Raw genomic sequence first — 16466 nt, 5'->3', positions numbered from 1 at the left:
TGAATGTTGAATTGTACAAGACCTCTTTTTGTAACATTTTTAGAGAGGTTTTTCGCACACTGACAGTCAGCATAGATCTGGGCATGGTGCTTTTAGAGCATATTAACCCTGTAAACCTTATTAAAATAAGAAGTTATTAAAGTATGATTAAATTAAAACCTTAGTCTCAACATTAACACATTATCATAAATACTACAGCTAAATACACTACCAGGTTTTTGAAAGAAAACTAAGCATTTTTTATTACAAATACAATTGACATTGTGAATTAAAATTTTGCATTGTCACATTATCCTTCAGAAATCATTCTAATATGTTGATTTGCTGCTCAAGAAACATTTCTTATTATTTTGAACAGTTGTGCTGGTTAATATGACATGGAAACCATGGTACATTTATACAGGATTCTTTGATTATGAAGTTTAAAATAATAGCATTTATTTAAAATTTGATATATCTTTATTGCTGCTTTTGACCAATTTAACCAAATAAAAGTATTAATTTATTTTCACAAATCTAATCTAACCCATGATTCTCACTTTTTGTTTTATTTACAGGTGCATCTCAATAAATTAGAATGTTGTGGAAAAGTTCATTTATTTCAGTAATTCAACTCAAATTGTGAAACTTGTGTATTAAATAAATTCAATGCACACAGACTGAAGTAGTTTAAGTCTTTGGTTTTTTAATAAGTTTTTTAAAGTCTTTTAATTGTGATGATTTTGGCTCACATTTAACAAAACCCCATCAATTCACTATCTCAACAAATTAGAATATGGTGACATGCCAGTCAGCTAATCAACTCAAAACACCTGCAAAGGTTTCCTGAGCCTTCAAAATGGTCTCTCAGTTTGGTTCACTAGGAAGCATTCTAATTTTTTGAGATAGTGAATTGGTGGGTTTTTGTTAAATGTGAGCCAAAATCATCACAATTAAAATAACCAAAGACTTAAACTACTTCAGTCTGTGTGCATTGAATTTACTTAATACACGAGTTTCACAATTTGAGTTGAATTACTGAAATAAATGAACTTTTCCATGACATTCTAATTTATTGAGATGCACCTGTATCTGTTTTATGTATCTCACAATTACATGAAAATGCCTACAAATCAAGGGGTATTTGGTCAAAAACGATAAAAAATGTGAATTGTGTTAGCCTGGATGGGCGGGAATGATCTGAATCCTTGGCTCTGGCAATCCCCCCCCCCCCTCAAAGCAGTATCAAGTGTTTAAAAAATAATTTGGTTTGTTGTTAGGTTTTGCCAGTAACCTCTGTTTGTGTTAGTCAAAGGCTGTGGATTGCAGTCAGTGTGCAGTACTGGCCAGTTAGAGCTGCAATAGAAGGCCCTTATTAAATAAGAGATATGCTTCCTGAATAGCTGCACTACAGTGTTTTAAAAATAGTAACAGTGTTTTTGAGGCATGTATGTGTCTGTATGTACAGGTGGAGGCAGACAGGCTGCAGCTGCTGGAGAAGGTGGAGAAACAGGAACAAGATCATAAAGCCAACATGCTCGCTTTAGAGGAGAAGAACAGAGATGCTGAGAACCAGATCAAGGACCTAAAAGAGACCATCTTTGAGTTGGAGGACCAGGTGGAGCAGCAACGGGCAGTTAGACTGCACACCAACCAGACCATTCTGGACCTGGAGAGTATGACAATTATCTGTCTCTGGATCTCAGTATACCACCTTGCCAAATGATCAGAACCCCAATGCTGTGAATGTTTAACTGCTCACCCTCAGCCAATGCTAAATATACAGTATCATCTGGCCTACATGCACACACACTGGCTGGAGTCTGCTGTGATTAGTGAAACACATTGATTGGTTCTGGCAGCCTGGATGGATTGAGATACTGAGCTGTTTAGTACTTAGATCTCTCCAGCTTAAATCTTTGCCAAACTGCATCATGCAGGATTCATATGCACTGTGAGCGTGCCTGCTTTCCTCTCTTTTCCTCTGTAAGCAGGGGGGGAGGAAATTTTATGGTGCAGATTGTAGTTTTATTGCAGCTCAGCTTGTGTCTGTCCAGCTGCAATAAACTAAATAAATGTAAATAGCTCCTTGTTATTGCCCTTAGTTATATAAGCTAAACAGTATTTATATTTCAAGACTCTTTTTGGCTTTTAGTCCTAAGTTTCAAGAACAGAGTTCAGAGTTTACCCCAAATTCAAAAGAAAGTTTAATGTTATGTTTAATAATAAAAAAGATGTATTTAAAAAAATGTCTGGATATATCACAGTAATTAAGATTTTTAGGAGTCAAATGTAATTGTAGGCTTATTTTTTATTTATTTAAAAACATTTATTTTATACACTAAAGTTTGAGTACAAGTTTGAGTCTATCCATTTTTTTGTTTTTGAAAGAAGTCTCTTATGCTCATCAAGGCTGCATTTATTTGATAAAAAACATTAATATTATGAAAAATTATTACAGTTTAAAATAACTGGTTTCTTTTTAAAAATTATTGTAATTTATTCCTTTGATGGTAAAGATAAATTGTTAGCATCATTACTCCAGTCTTCAGTGTCACATGATCCTTCAGAAATCACTCTAATATGCTGATTTAGTGCTTAAGAAACATGTATTTTCTTATCAATATTAAGAACATTTGCACTGCTTAATTTTTATTTATTTATTATGAAAAATGTGAAACTTTGTTTAGGATTCTTTGAATAGAAAGTTCAAATGAAAAGGATTTATTTGAAATATAAATCTTTTGTAACATTATAAATGTCTTTACTGTCACTTTTGGGGAAAAAAAGTTATGCATCCTTGTTGAATAAAAATATTTATCTCTTTTACAAAAAATATCTTGCTGACGCAACACTTTTAAATGGTTGTGTATATATAATTTTTGTGAATTGTAATTTTGTCCTTATTTTTCAGATCAAATCAAGAGGCTGGAAGAAAACAAGGCTGAGCTGGAGAAGCAGATTAAGGCCATGAATAAACAGATGAAGGTGGAATTGTTTATCTGTTTTTCTTCTGGTACTTTCTTCATTTTGTAATGAACTACAGCATAGCCATGCATGTTTGACAGTGGATGTCAGTTTGTATAATTCAGGAGGAATATCTTCCATCTGTGCAGAACAGTGCTATGTGTATGAGACCAGAACGGTCTTCATTAGAGCACACTTTGAGCTGCAAATGCAAGCTGGATTGCAGCCTACCATGTCAGTGCCCATCAGTCACCAAGATTGAAAAAGACATTTCCATGACCAGCCCCATGAGCTCACAAGAAGGCCAAAACACTTCCGCTCCACATGACTAAAAATGCATGTGTTTGTGTGCGGACTTTCAGGATGAGACAGAGGAGTGGCGCCGTTTCCAGGCTGACCTCCAGACAGCAGTAGTGGTCGCCAATGACATAAAGGTGGAAGCTCAGCAGGAGCTGCGCATGCTGCGCAGACGTCTGCAGGAGGAGCAGGAGCACAGCGCAAGACTGGCTTCAGAGTTGGAGCAGATCCAGGGCACCAGGTACACAATCACTCATGAACTCAACACTGCCCTCCCCTCTGCTATCCATCTGGGCTCTCAATTCCTACAACCATCGCCTCTATACAAATATCAATCTCTGACAGCCGCTGACTGGGTTCAATGGTATAGTTTGCTACATCCCAAAGTTTTTTCCTAAGTATTTTACAATCTCAAGATCAGATAAAGAATTTGAATTTGACATTTTTTAGAGTCTGAAATTGATGTCTGACATTTTAAAGGCTGCAGTAAACTGTACCAATGGACACTCAAATCACTAGTCATGCAAAATTACCCTCACTCCTCTGCTTTTACACACTATCTTGCATCTGTTTACTTTTTTTTTTATAGTAGCTTTAAACTGTGATATGGCCCCAAAAACTACTACGTACTGTGTTCGAAACCAAAGGCAGCTCTGTAAATATTCCTTTTAACTTCTGAGGAAAAAAGTAAATTAAAAGGCAAAGATAAAAGACAAGTTCAAATGAACTTTAGACATTAAGCATTGTAGTCATCAAATATTTGCTTGATTATCTCTTACTAGAAATTAAATAAAAAGTTGGACATTTTTAAATGTTCAGTGTTATACTAGTTATCATTTATAGTTACTATTATGATATTTATTAATATTTTGAATTACCTTGTGTTTTCATATTTTCATTTCAATTTTAGTTTAAGATTTGTCATTTTTAAATATTATATATATATTAAATATATAAAATATTATATATATATATATAGATAGATAGATAGATAGATAGATAGCACTAATGTTTTTAATTTGTTTATTTTATTTTATTTCAGTTAAGGAAAACTATTTTTAATAGTTTTAGTTAACAATAACAAGACTGTAAATGTTGTTTACTTTGTTCAACCACTCAATTAAACATAATTTTTAACTTACTAGCCATCAAATCACATACACAAAATGTGGGACGTCATAGGAAGTGAATACAGCTTTTTTCAGGTTTCATACACAACCTTATTTTTAACACACAAATATACATGCCATATCTTTTAAATTATAAACACTCATTTAGATGAACTGATAATGAATTGATGATCTATTTGATGTGCAAATTTATACATCTCATCCACCAAGAACAACATCTGATGCACCGAACAAACTGTTTGAGGAAAATGAATGTCCCAGCAACATCTTTACCTGTGTCAAATGGTGTTGGGCTGGCATTAATGCTTTGGTGTTCATGTCTGTTTTGTGTGCTAGCTTCATAGAATATCTTGCATTAGTCTGCAGAGCATTAGCAACAACATTGTCTCCCCATTATCATGTGACACTAGACCTGTGCGCTTCATTATAGGAATCCAATAAGATGAGTGCATGTATTGAATACTAGTTGAAGTATTTTGAGATGGGCGCTTTTATAAGTAGTGCGTCTGAGTTGCTAGATTTTTAAAACTCTTCCCGACCCCTTCGTTCAAACGGACAGCCAGTGCGCGTCGATTTCCCCCCTCCCTCAGATGCTCCCTGAGATTGCTCTCTAAAGGATTTCCCTTTGACCCAGGTGAGTGCACTGCTATCACCAGCCCAGCACTCATACAGAATGCTAGTATGAATGCTTATGGATGGTCAGAGTGATTTAATCATTGAGGATGTTCAAGAGCTTGTGTCTTGCCTGTTTTCCCTGCCTTAGCCACCCGCCCACTGCTTTGAACAATACTACTATCTGATTGGCTGTGCTCATTTTATTCAAACGGGGCTGGGTCTGCTTTGTTTGCTAGTTCTACTTTTCCTTACTTTCTTGCCCTCGAAAACTTTGTATGTGGCGACATCTGCTGTTTGCTATGATTTTTGCACATAGATTGTGAAACAAACAGGTTTCTGGAAATGTTTGAAGGTTTTCTTCCTTCAATCATCTGCTTACAATCTGCTAATGAAAAGTGTCAAATGTTTTATTGATTTCCAGAGAGATGCATGAAGGTTGATGATGACGAATGAGCATTTGCTGCCATGATGAAAACATTTGTTTTATAAATGATGCTCGATTTACTGGTGATGCTGCTCATCTCAATGAGTCAATCTGAGGCTTTCATCCTAATAAACTTAATTTAGCAAGTATTTTTTTAATAGATCTTCATTCCGAACCGAATTCTGAACCTTAAATATACCTTTGTTTTCTTTGTTTCTTTCAGTATTGCCACTGGACCTGCATTTGAGACCTCCAAGACTGCAGTTGAGGGGCGATAGATGTCTAGGGTTAAAACTGATGACTGGTTTACAGTATTGTAATACAGAGTTATCTGTGTGTCAGTATTATTTGTGAAGAGAAAGTGAAGACAAATTCTGAATTTTTTTGATGAAAAAGATATCACAAAACCGGAATACATATGCGGTTTCCACACCTGCTCAGAAGATATATTTTGTGTTTGTTCTAAAGCAAACAGCCCCTGCACTATTTGAAGTGTGTTTGATCATGTGACCTGCTTTAGGCTTGTGTTGTTATACCTTTAAGCAGGGCCAACTGAAACGTTGGGGATAATTGGAAGAAAAAGCAAACAAATTGTGTATGTATCTGTAACATTAATTTATTATATCCCTGACTGGGCACTGTCTTTTTAAAGTACAAAAAAATAGCTTCGTATTGTGCTGCCTTAGGAATAAAGCCAACATTTATAGACCTTTAATACTTTACCAGCACTTTTTGATTTTGTCTTAACGTTTTGTATTTCAACAGCAGCCACGACAGGGTAAACCATTTAATTCCCTCTATTCCAGGTAATTTCTTTCATATTCTTGGTGTTTACACTTTGGGCAGAGCAGATATATCTATTTCAGTTACATGAAGACATTGGGAACATTCATGTGCCACTTCAAATGATTACATTTTAGTTTTGTACTGCTGTGTGCAAGTCCAACACTAGATGGCAGACAAACCATTCCTATCAACACTCCAACATATAAAGCTTGTTTTAGTCTTTAAACACACTGATTCCCACTAACTTGTAAATGTTTTTATTTGATTTACTCAAGCACTAACCAATGAAGATTACTTGTATTGGATGATGTTTGCTGTACAGTAAAGGTGGTTGTGTCGTCTCGGTGTCGTTTTTTGTTACATCACTATCACTAGAAGTAGTGATAAGAAATCAGTCGAGCTTTTGAGAAACGTGCTTTACCTCACGTTCAAAGTAAACAGCTTAGCTAAGCACTTCTGTTTGTGTTCCTCATGCGTGAAGCTTTCTACTCCACTCCACACCCCTATTTGCATTGTTCAATCATTTCAGTTTGAAAGTTTCTCAGTGAATGTGAGTATCACATGATATTGCGAATGCGAATGAGACGTGACTCTCAAATATGAAGTGTACAAAATCATCTTCGAGCTTTTTAAAGACTTGAAGTCAGGTCCTCGACTGCCGTTTTGTCAAATCTCAGGTTGTATGTCTCGCAGGAACATATTCATCTAGATGCAGTTTATCAGAAATTATATTACATGCTAGTATTAACAGTTCAGGACATGACTGTGCCAAAATATGATTGCATGCTTAGCAGTTTCACACCTCTGCCTTTAAATGATGCAGTTTCTGTTACGATTCAGTGAATGTGCAAATGTAACTGATGTACTGTTTTCATGTGACTGCAATGACGTTTGTACTCATGAGAGATACAATACTATTTATCGCTAACACATGGGGTTTTAAATGTACATGTATAAAATTTTCATCAATGTATTCTGTATTTTTAAAGTCAATAAATCAGATCATTCCAGCATGTTATGTCTGTGTTTTTAAGGCTGCTTCCACTGGGGCTTCTCATTTTTCGCTTTCACATGTTTGTATACATGCATCTACAGTAAAGAAACATGACACAGACAGTTTGGGACTTTATCCTGAGCAGAGGCATCACTAGAACTGTGTCCTTGCTAATATTTAGCATTTTTATATTATGCAATACTGTTCGCATATTGAACCATTTTTGCACAAGAGGACATTTCTGCCTCAGGTAGTAAACTTCACTTAAATGTGCTCAAATGTGCATAATATACTGTACTGTCTCCAGTACACTGTGTGATGTGGGGACAATTAGCTCTAATATACCAATGTTGTCTACAGCGTATTGATTAAACTTGAGAAATTATATCTTTATGGTCTTGTACAAAAATCATTCAATTAATCCCTCAATGTAGTTCTTTTTGTGGACATTATATGTGAATTTTTAACAATCAGCCATCATTTTTGAATCCCACAAAACCTGTCAAAAGATACGGCTGGGCATGTTTCATTTCAAAATCAAAAGATAGAAATAAGAAATTATATTGTGCATAAAGAACATGGATGCATATTTTTATAACCTTTAAGATTGTTTAGATTGTGGCATTAATGTAGTATTTTAATAAAACATTATATTGCAGCATTTTCAAAAAATAACAGTAATTGATGTAAATGATGAGAATCAAGGATAATATCAATTACACATGCTTAGACACTATGAATTTTTGAGGAGGAAATATGCTTAATTATGATGAAAAAAGTGACGATGCAAAAAAAAGTGTAGTCCTAAAATAACTTTATATCTTTATTTTTAATGCAAATTCTCTTGATTAATGGGGTGAGATGTGAATCAAACATGATTGAACTAATTCATTATTACTGAATGCCATTTTGATATGGTTTGAAATTACTATTATTATTTAATATTATTAAATTATTAAACATGAATTGGTATCAAGCTACTTTTTTGTTTTATTTTTTTGTATTTTTACAGTCATAAAAAAAACAACGAAAATCGCATAATTGTCTATTTTATTGTATTTTACTGTACAGCATGTAAAATAGTTTATTCATATGCACATGTAGCACCTCATGTAAAATACATTCACTTCCCTGTGGCCTCTCTATATCTGTATATGTGTTCTGTGATTGATAGGTCATGGAGTGAAGACGTTAGTCTCTCTGACTCAGATGGCAGTCCTCACTGGTGCCGAATGACCATGTCCCAGAATGCACCTGGTGGCTTCCTAACCAATGGCAATGAGAGTGGAAGCAGCATGCCCTCAGAACCAGGAGCCACGGTCAAATCTCTCATCAAGTCTTTTGACACAGTTGTGCCGAGTGAGGACACGACCTTTCTCGATGCTTTTCTTTTTTTCCCTCAGTCTCCCCTCATTCTCAGTTTTCTCCTCTCCCTTTTTCTCATCTTTTCTTCCGTGTAACATTAATTTTAAATATCTGAGTCATTGAGTAAAATGTCTCAGATGGTAAAATGATTGCTGAAAAAATATTTAGGCAGTGATGAAATGTTTAGATCATGGCGCAATCATGGTGAAACAGATACTAACAGAAGCCGTATTTTAATCTGAGCTAATGATGTAATTCTCTCCAAACATCTCCTGTCTGCCATCACAATCTATCAGTAACACGTCTGCAGGAAAGTCTGGCTCTCATTACAGCAGCCAGACCTCTCAAATCATTCCTGCCTGTCTTTATGCTGGATAGATACTTCTGTAAGTTACGGGTGGTGAGACAGCAGGACTTCTGCTCATTAATCACAAAAAAATGTCATGCTAGATTGGAGAGGTTGTTTAATGTTCCTAGAATAATAAGACAAAGAGTCCTATTATTAATAACTTTTAGTACAGCTTGTGATTTTTATAAAATGTTCTGTAGAATAAAATAGGGTATTTCAGAAAGTCTAATGTGGTGTCGTCAGACAGTCATTCCAGCTTCATCAAAATATAATTGTCCTCATAAGGGTCCTCGTGAACCATTACTTTACCATATACAGTTTGTATTATGACAAATCCAATTTTCACATTTACATTTTATATGATCTTAATAGTTTGAGTGGAGATTCATTTGTAACCCTTTGCATGCTGTTTTTCAAGGATGGGCCAGTAAAAAACTATATTGGATGAGGAATTAAAAAAGCGATATTATGCAGTATCCTCTTGACTTATTGTATTGTCATACTGAACCTCCTGTGTAAATAACCTTGAAGTGATAATTCACCCAACAAATTGAAATTCTGTCATCATTTACTCACCCAAATGCAATTTTTAAAAGAAGATATTTTGAGATTTTTTTTTATTGTCCATACAATAGAAGTCACTGGTCACCAAAACCAAAGTTCCGGTCCTTGATTATGATTGTTTTAGCCATGTTCGAAGCTGTTGTAAATTACTATATAAACATACACCTGTGACCTCATTACATCAGTATTATTATGCAACTATGAAATTTTTTTAAAATGTTAGATTTTTGTTGAAAATTTTGACTTACTGGGTGGGCTAAGCACATGCTAACATTTTATAAAAGCAATAAGCCCTGTAAAGCCATGGTTTACAGTGAATTTAGAACAGATGAGTGGGTTTTAGTCTCTCCGCTCCACATTGTGTCTAACGACGCACCTTAGCTGTTCTAAATTCAAAAACACCTTGTGTTCCAAAAGTCATACAGGTTTGGAATGACATACGAAAGAGATTTTTAATGTAGTCTGTGTGGCTGGAAATAGGATTTTCTATGGCCATTTTTAAAAGTGTTTCACTGTATTCTTCTAGATGTACCCAGCAGCTCAGTACAGATGCATACATCTCCCAGAAGCCCCCTGAGTGGTATACCAGTCCGTACAGCCCCTGCAGCTGCTGTCTCACCCATGCAGGTACTACAAATCTCACAATAAACCACGCATTTATACTGGAGTATGGGCCATGCTATCACTGACATGTGTCTTATGTTTCTAGAGGCACTCTGGAATCAAGCCGCTGTCAAAGACCCTTGAGAGAAAAATCGCCTTTGGAGATTTCCCCCACAATGGTACTTCGTAGTGACATAGAATTGAGGAGCGTCCTTCAAACAAACACTTCAGTTATCCTTAAACACCTATACTGTAGAGAAACATTTACATTTAAACTGTTCATAGCATCTGTGGCATGTTGTTGCTTACCACAGACAATTTGAAATTGTGAAACTGTGCGCATGTATGCACTTGTAATATAAAGTAATTATCTTTGTCTGAAATCTGTCTAAAACATCAGTGTCTAAAATGGGGTCAATTGGTATTGCTCTGGGGAAAAAAGTAAAAGTATTATTTCTTCAAAAGTACTGTATAGCCACAAAACTTAACATCATTTTAAAATAAGTTAAAGTTAATCTGCTTAGAGCACTAGTTCCAATGCTAAAATAGGATTGCAATAACTTATTACAGATCAAATAACACATGGAAGAATTAATATTTGTGACTATTATAATCACTTTTTTTTCAGAATTCACAGTTGACTTCCACTGAAGTTGTCCAAAAATAATAGTGTAAATATCTACCGTTAAAATTGGGTTCTGTAAAATCTTTTAATGTTTTATGTCTCTTAAGTCTCACAAATGTTGCATTTATTTGATCAAAAATACATAAAACAGGAATATTATGAAAAATTCTTATAATTTCAAATAGCTGTTTTTTATTGTAATATATATTAAATTGTAATTTATTCCTGTGATGGCAAAGCTACATTTTCAAGGTCATTACTCCAGTCTTCAGTGTCACATGATCCTTCACAAATCATTCACATGTGCTAATTTGCGGCTCAATAAAAATTATTATTGTTGTATTATTTTATTTATTTTGTAACAAATTTCTTTACTGTCACTTTTGATCAATTTAATGCATCCTTGCAGAATAAAATGATTAATTTATTACAAAAAATGACCCCATACCTTATTATTTTGGTCATGTATCATGTATTATGGTGGTATATCATTTCTTCAGAAAGTGTTTTGCTTTGGCATTCGTAGTATCAGTTATCTTAATATTATTAAATTATCTTAATATTGTGTCATGTCTTCTCTTTGTGGATTTTATTATGTCCTTAGAGAGGATATTCTCCAGAAATGTGGCAATAATGGGACACAATATAAAATTTCCCCTGTGTGTCTGTGGTTCTGTCTCTCTCAGGGTCGTGTGATGAACTGAAGCCCTCGTCTCTTATGAGGAAGAGTCCATCCCTCGAGTCTGTGATTAAAACTCCAACTCACTTCAATGGCCGCACATCCACTTACAACAGAGCCAACAGCAAACTCAAGTAAGCTTCAAAAACATAAAAGCACAGATGCAGCAAATGTCTTCCTCACTAGGGGCACTAAAACAACAGATGACTGTTTATGAAAACAGACTGTTCATGTCTTATGAAAGAAAGACTCACAAGCTACCTTTCGCTGCTAAATATATGTGAATAAAGCTGAGACATAGACTAATAAGATGACTCAAATTAGAAAGACCTGAACTGCATTTCTTATCCATGATACACTTGCATTCCGCATTCCTCAACAGTTTCTCCCTGTTTTCATTTCGCTAACCCCTGCTGTTCTGCTTGGAAACAATGCCTCGAGTTATGCAAGTCAGTCTCTTTGGTGATTCACAATTTGAACAGAATCATACTTGGCACAAACTGCTACAAATAAAAAAGGTCTTGATATAGAACGTTTGGCATGACCTTTTTTTGCCCTGCTTCAAAAACACTGTTGGGAAGTTGACGCATGATGTGTTCACGGACTCTTCAAGATTTTCTAAGATTTTAGTTTAAAATGTACATGAATATGTAAATTTGTCATGGTCCTGTAACACATAATTTAAACATTTCACCATTTGTTACTTCTTAAATTTTTTTTTTTACAATTATTAAATGATATATAGAGAAATTCTTTGATGTGTTTTAAAGGTACAATGTGTAATTTTTCGCCGCTAGAGGGCGCGTATTCAAAATAAACAAAGAGGCAAAGGCGTAGTTTGATGGAGTTGTGGTCTTCATCCCCACAGCCGATGCAATCCGATGGGACTCGGCAGAAATCATGTTCATGGATGAGCTAATGATTTATTAACGAAGTAGAATGAAGCAGAGTAAGGCTGGAAGCCGTCGAAGCGAAACGAGGCCGCTGAACGAGCGTGACATACGGCTCGAAAGCAGTGGAGCTTTTATTATGCCACAGTCGACCGCTTCCGCTCCTTCCGGTTGTGCGTATGTGGGGAAAAAAAGCAGCGCTGTTTTATCATACTAGATACATTTGAAAGTTCTGTTATAATGCTACTCTGTGCGGTCGTCACCGGTCTATTAAAATGCTCAACATATTAAAGCGTCTTTGGTGTTTCCATGTTTTCTACAAAACAAAACGAGGGGTTCGAGGGGTTATGACATCATTGGCAGGCGACACAATAACACTATGGACACGCTCCGCGTCACTAGTTAAAATTGCTTATTTCTCTGGATTTAAACATTCTTCGAAACATTTGGGATAATGTAAGTACACAAGTCAGGAAAATATATAACACTGTTCTAGTGGTTTTTGGATATTTTAATAAAAAAATCTTACATATTGTGCCTTTAAATTTGTGTCATTGAAAACAGACACTGTTTGATGTGTATTTTTTCATTATTATTACAAATGACAGAATTGCCTTTATATACACTACCATTCAAATGTTCCTGAATTTATTTTTTATTTTTTATTTTTTTTTTTTTATCTTTCAAGATATCTATCTTCAAGATTCTATTTCAATATATGTTAAAAGGTCATTTATTCCTGTGATGGCAAAGCTAAATTTCCAGCAGTCATTACTCCACTCTTCAGTGTCACATGATCCTTCAGAAATCATTCTGATATGCTGATTTGCAGCTAAAAAAATAAATAATTATCAATGTTGAAAATAGTTGTGCTACTAAAAATATAACAATATAAAAATGTTACTGTCATTTTTGATAAATTTAATGCATCCTTGCTGAATAAAAGTATTGATCTCTTTCACATAAATAGTAATGTAATCCCTTTATAACATTAAATATTATGTATTGGAGAATATATATATTGAATCTTGTATTTGTTTCAAATCCTTACAGACATCAGTGTGAAAGGTAATAAAACAATGACGCATATAGTGTTCGGAGTTCCAGTGCAATGACCACAGAGTCATCCTATTTTCCCACGAACACACAAGGCAATCTGATTAGCTTTCATTCTGTCTCTCGCAGACAGATGCTTCTGATTTACTGATGTACTTTCACATGTGTGTGAGGATTTTAGCAGTGGTTAAACACTATATCCGTCAAGTGAAAGTCACTCACAATCTGTCGTTACATTATTTATCCCAAATACAGTATATATTTTGTGCAGATTTTCAGAGTACGCAAATACATTTAGCTCTTTCAATGCTATAATCGCATTTAGGAAATAACTAAATGTTATGAGTGCATGTCACACACTCCAAAACCTCATGAGGTCTCACACACATGTACAGATGCAGTGTTAGTGACCGTACGTGTGTATGTGTTTGTCCCCTGATGCTAGTGTGGAAAGAACAGACCCTCTGTCTGCTCTGGCGCGGGAGTATGGTGGATCTAAGAGGAACGCTCTACTGAAGTGGTGCCAGAAGAAAACAGAAGGCTATCCGGTAAGAAGCACAGGCCCTGACCTCCTTTCTCACCATGTCCCTCTCTCTCATCTTTCAGGCAAGTTTTATTGCCATGACTGTTTAAATACAACATTGCCAAAGGAATGCAGAGTGAAAAAAACTGACATGTTTAAAAGTGAAATGTGTAATTTCTGCACCATTAAGGCCACCAAACAGAACTACACAAATAACTGAAAATGGAAAGTGTGATGGCTGAAAGTTTAAATGCATTTTTAAGCTTTTGACATTTGATTGATACTTAAAGGTCTAACACACACAGTTTCACCCAATCTCATATTAATCTTGAGTACCTATAGAGTAGTACTGCATCCTTCATATCTCCAAAAAGTCTTTAGTTTTATCATATTTATAAAAGAAAGATACAGCTTTACAATTCTCTCCACAAACAGCCGAGCTCCTGGAGGCACGCCGTGGGCGGAGCTAAAGAGTGACATGCACAAAACACAGACATTTGATGCTGTTTCACTTACCGTCTGCAGTTCTGAATCATGACCAGGATCTTTTATAGCTGGGACCGCTCCATCTTTCAGTATCAAACGATGTGAAAATCCAGCACCGAACTGGGCCTAATTTATTAAAACGTTCGTAAACAAACACACTTGCGAAACTCCGTTGCTACCCCGGAAAACAAACTGGCAAATTTGACATTACGTCTTTATAAAGACGATGTGGATCTTGCTATAGACAACGTATCATCTATCAAGAGGGTAGGGGACCTGCACGCATTTTCGGTCAACGATTCGTGCCTAGAGTTCGGGCCGGCTGATTCCCAGGTAACCCTGAGGCCCCGGCCCGGCTACGTGCCCAAGGTTCCCGCTACTCCCTTCAGGGATCAGGTGGTGAACCTCCAAGCGCTGCCCTCGGAGGAGGCAGACCCAGCCCTAGCTTTGCTCTGTCCCGTCCGAGCCTTAAGGTGCTACGTAGACCGGACGCAAAGCTTCAGGACCTCAGACCAGCTCTTTGTCTGTCACGGAGGCCGGCAGAAGGGGAATGCCGTCTCAAAGCAGAGGATGGCCCACTGGATAGTGGATGCCATCACCCTGGCTTGTCAGGCACAGGGTGTGCCCTGCCCGCTCCGGTTGCGAGCTCACTCAACTAGAGGTGTTGCATCCTCCTGGGCGCTGGCTCGTGGCGCCTCGCTGACAGATATTTGTAGGGCTGCGGGCTGGGCGACCCCTAACACATTCGCTAGATTCTATAGCCTTCGTTTGGAGCCGGTATCCTCCTGTGTTCTCACCTCAAACGGGTAGAAGCACTGAGAGGCCCCGGCTTCGGGTCGGCTTGCAAAACCACTCCAGAGAGTCCATACAGTAGACCCTGTTGAGTTCCTCCATCCCCTCGGCAGCCAGACATGGTGGAGCGTCCGGCGCCAGGCCTTCACTCGCTGAATCCTTGAGAACCAGTAGAAGGTTGGGTTCCATATGTAAGACCCAAGTGGATCTCATATGTGTAAAGTCCACGGTATAGCCTTGAGCCCGTGTTTCCCCGGCAGACTTCTGCCATTCCAAGAGGGTTCAATCACCTCCATTCTTCCATAGGCACCTAAGGGATGTCCATATGTGTATTGCTTCCGAAACCTCCTTCGGGAAGGTTCGAGCTTCCGTAACGTCCCTGGTCCGAGTGGAACGGGTACGTTTTCCCAGTGTTATCCAGTCTTACTCCGTGGGTAGTGCCATAGTAGCAGTAGCTGGTCCTCTTGTGGAGTATTTCCAAAAAATAGGGGAGCAGGTGGCTTCCACAGGACACTGGAAGGGGCAGTAGCTGTGGCCCTTTGGTAGGATCCCAATTTCGTCGGTCCTCCGACGTGACGTCGAGAGTGACCGACTGAAAGGGAACGTCTCGGTTACGTATGTAACCCTCGTTCCCTGAAGGAGGGAACGGAGACGTCACGTCCCGTCGCCACAGCTCCTGTACCACCGCTGAGCGGCCGGGTCACCGGCTCGGCTCCTCAGCGAAAACCTGAATATGCGCTGCATCTGCTGCCTACTTATACTCACGCTGTGATCAGCAGCAGCTGGATGCAATAATCGCATGCCAATGTGCATTGGCTCGGTTAGTTTACACTCGAAGTAGATTGGTCCCTCTAAGCGAGATCCCAATTTCGTCGGTCATCCGATGTGACGTCTCCGTTCCCTGACGATGTGACGTCTCCGTTCCCTCCTTCAGGGAACGAGGGTTACCATACGTAACCGAGATGATTCTTCGGGAAGCTGAACAAGGTTATCTTTCTCTTACAACCAAAAACACACCTCTTTAGAGATATTCTTCTCGAGCGAGTCCTGTTCAGTGCAGCCGAATGAAGCGTGTTGATGGGCGCACTCTTACTCTCACTCTGGTCGATGTGTGCGCGGGCGCACTCTTCCGGGAAAAATGCCCATATAAGGAGTTCTAACCCTTCATTACGTCATGAAGAGCCACGATCGAAAAAAACTTTCCGAACCTTGTAAGAAACCCGGAAGTGTGTATTTGGCACAGAAATACTCTGTTATATATACAAATGGTTTTTGAAACTTTGGCCATGTTTAGCATGAGAATCCAACTCTTTAACTCTTTAAAACAGCATTGTACCCCCCC

The 16466-nt window shown here is 37.4% G+C and overlaps 2 protein-coding genes across 2 annotated transcripts in view; one reads left to right on the top strand and one right to left on the bottom strand.

Moving 5' to 3' along the window:
* The window catches only part of LOC107595492 (zinc finger SWIM domain-containing protein 7-like), a 125310-nt gene that overhangs the window by 21705 nt on the left and 87139 nt on the right, over nt 1–16466 (bottom strand). The window lies entirely within an intron of this gene.
* specc1 (sperm antigen with calponin homology and coiled-coil domains 1) overlaps nt 1–16466 on the top strand; it is a 199801-nt gene that overhangs the window by 133787 nt on the left and 49548 nt on the right. The window contains exons 5-12 of the mRNA XM_016285908.1: nt 1448–1655; nt 2894–2967; nt 3309–3484; nt 8367–8551; nt 9997–10097; nt 10180–10252; nt 11385–11511; nt 13769–13871. Of these exons, the coding sequence (XP_016141394.1) occupies nt 1448–1655; nt 2894–2967; nt 3309–3484; nt 8367–8551; nt 9997–10097; nt 10180–10252; nt 11385–11511; nt 13769–13871 (1047 nt within the window). The remainder of the gene's footprint in view (nt 1–1447; nt 1656–2893; nt 2968–3308; nt 3485–8366; nt 8552–9996; nt 10098–10179; nt 10253–11384; nt 11512–13768; nt 13872–16466) is intronic.

Source organism: Sinocyclocheilus grahami, unplaced genomic scaffold (assembly GCF_001515645.1).
Source record: "Sinocyclocheilus grahami isolate Dianchi unplaced genomic scaffold, SAMN03320097.WGS_v1.1 scaffold203.1, whole genome shotgun sequence".
NCBI lineage: Eukaryota > Metazoa > Chordata > Actinopteri > Cypriniformes > Cyprinidae > Sinocyclocheilus > Sinocyclocheilus grahami.
Note: the sequence above shows the minus strand (reverse complement) of the source record. Positions and strands in the feature narration are given on the sequence as shown.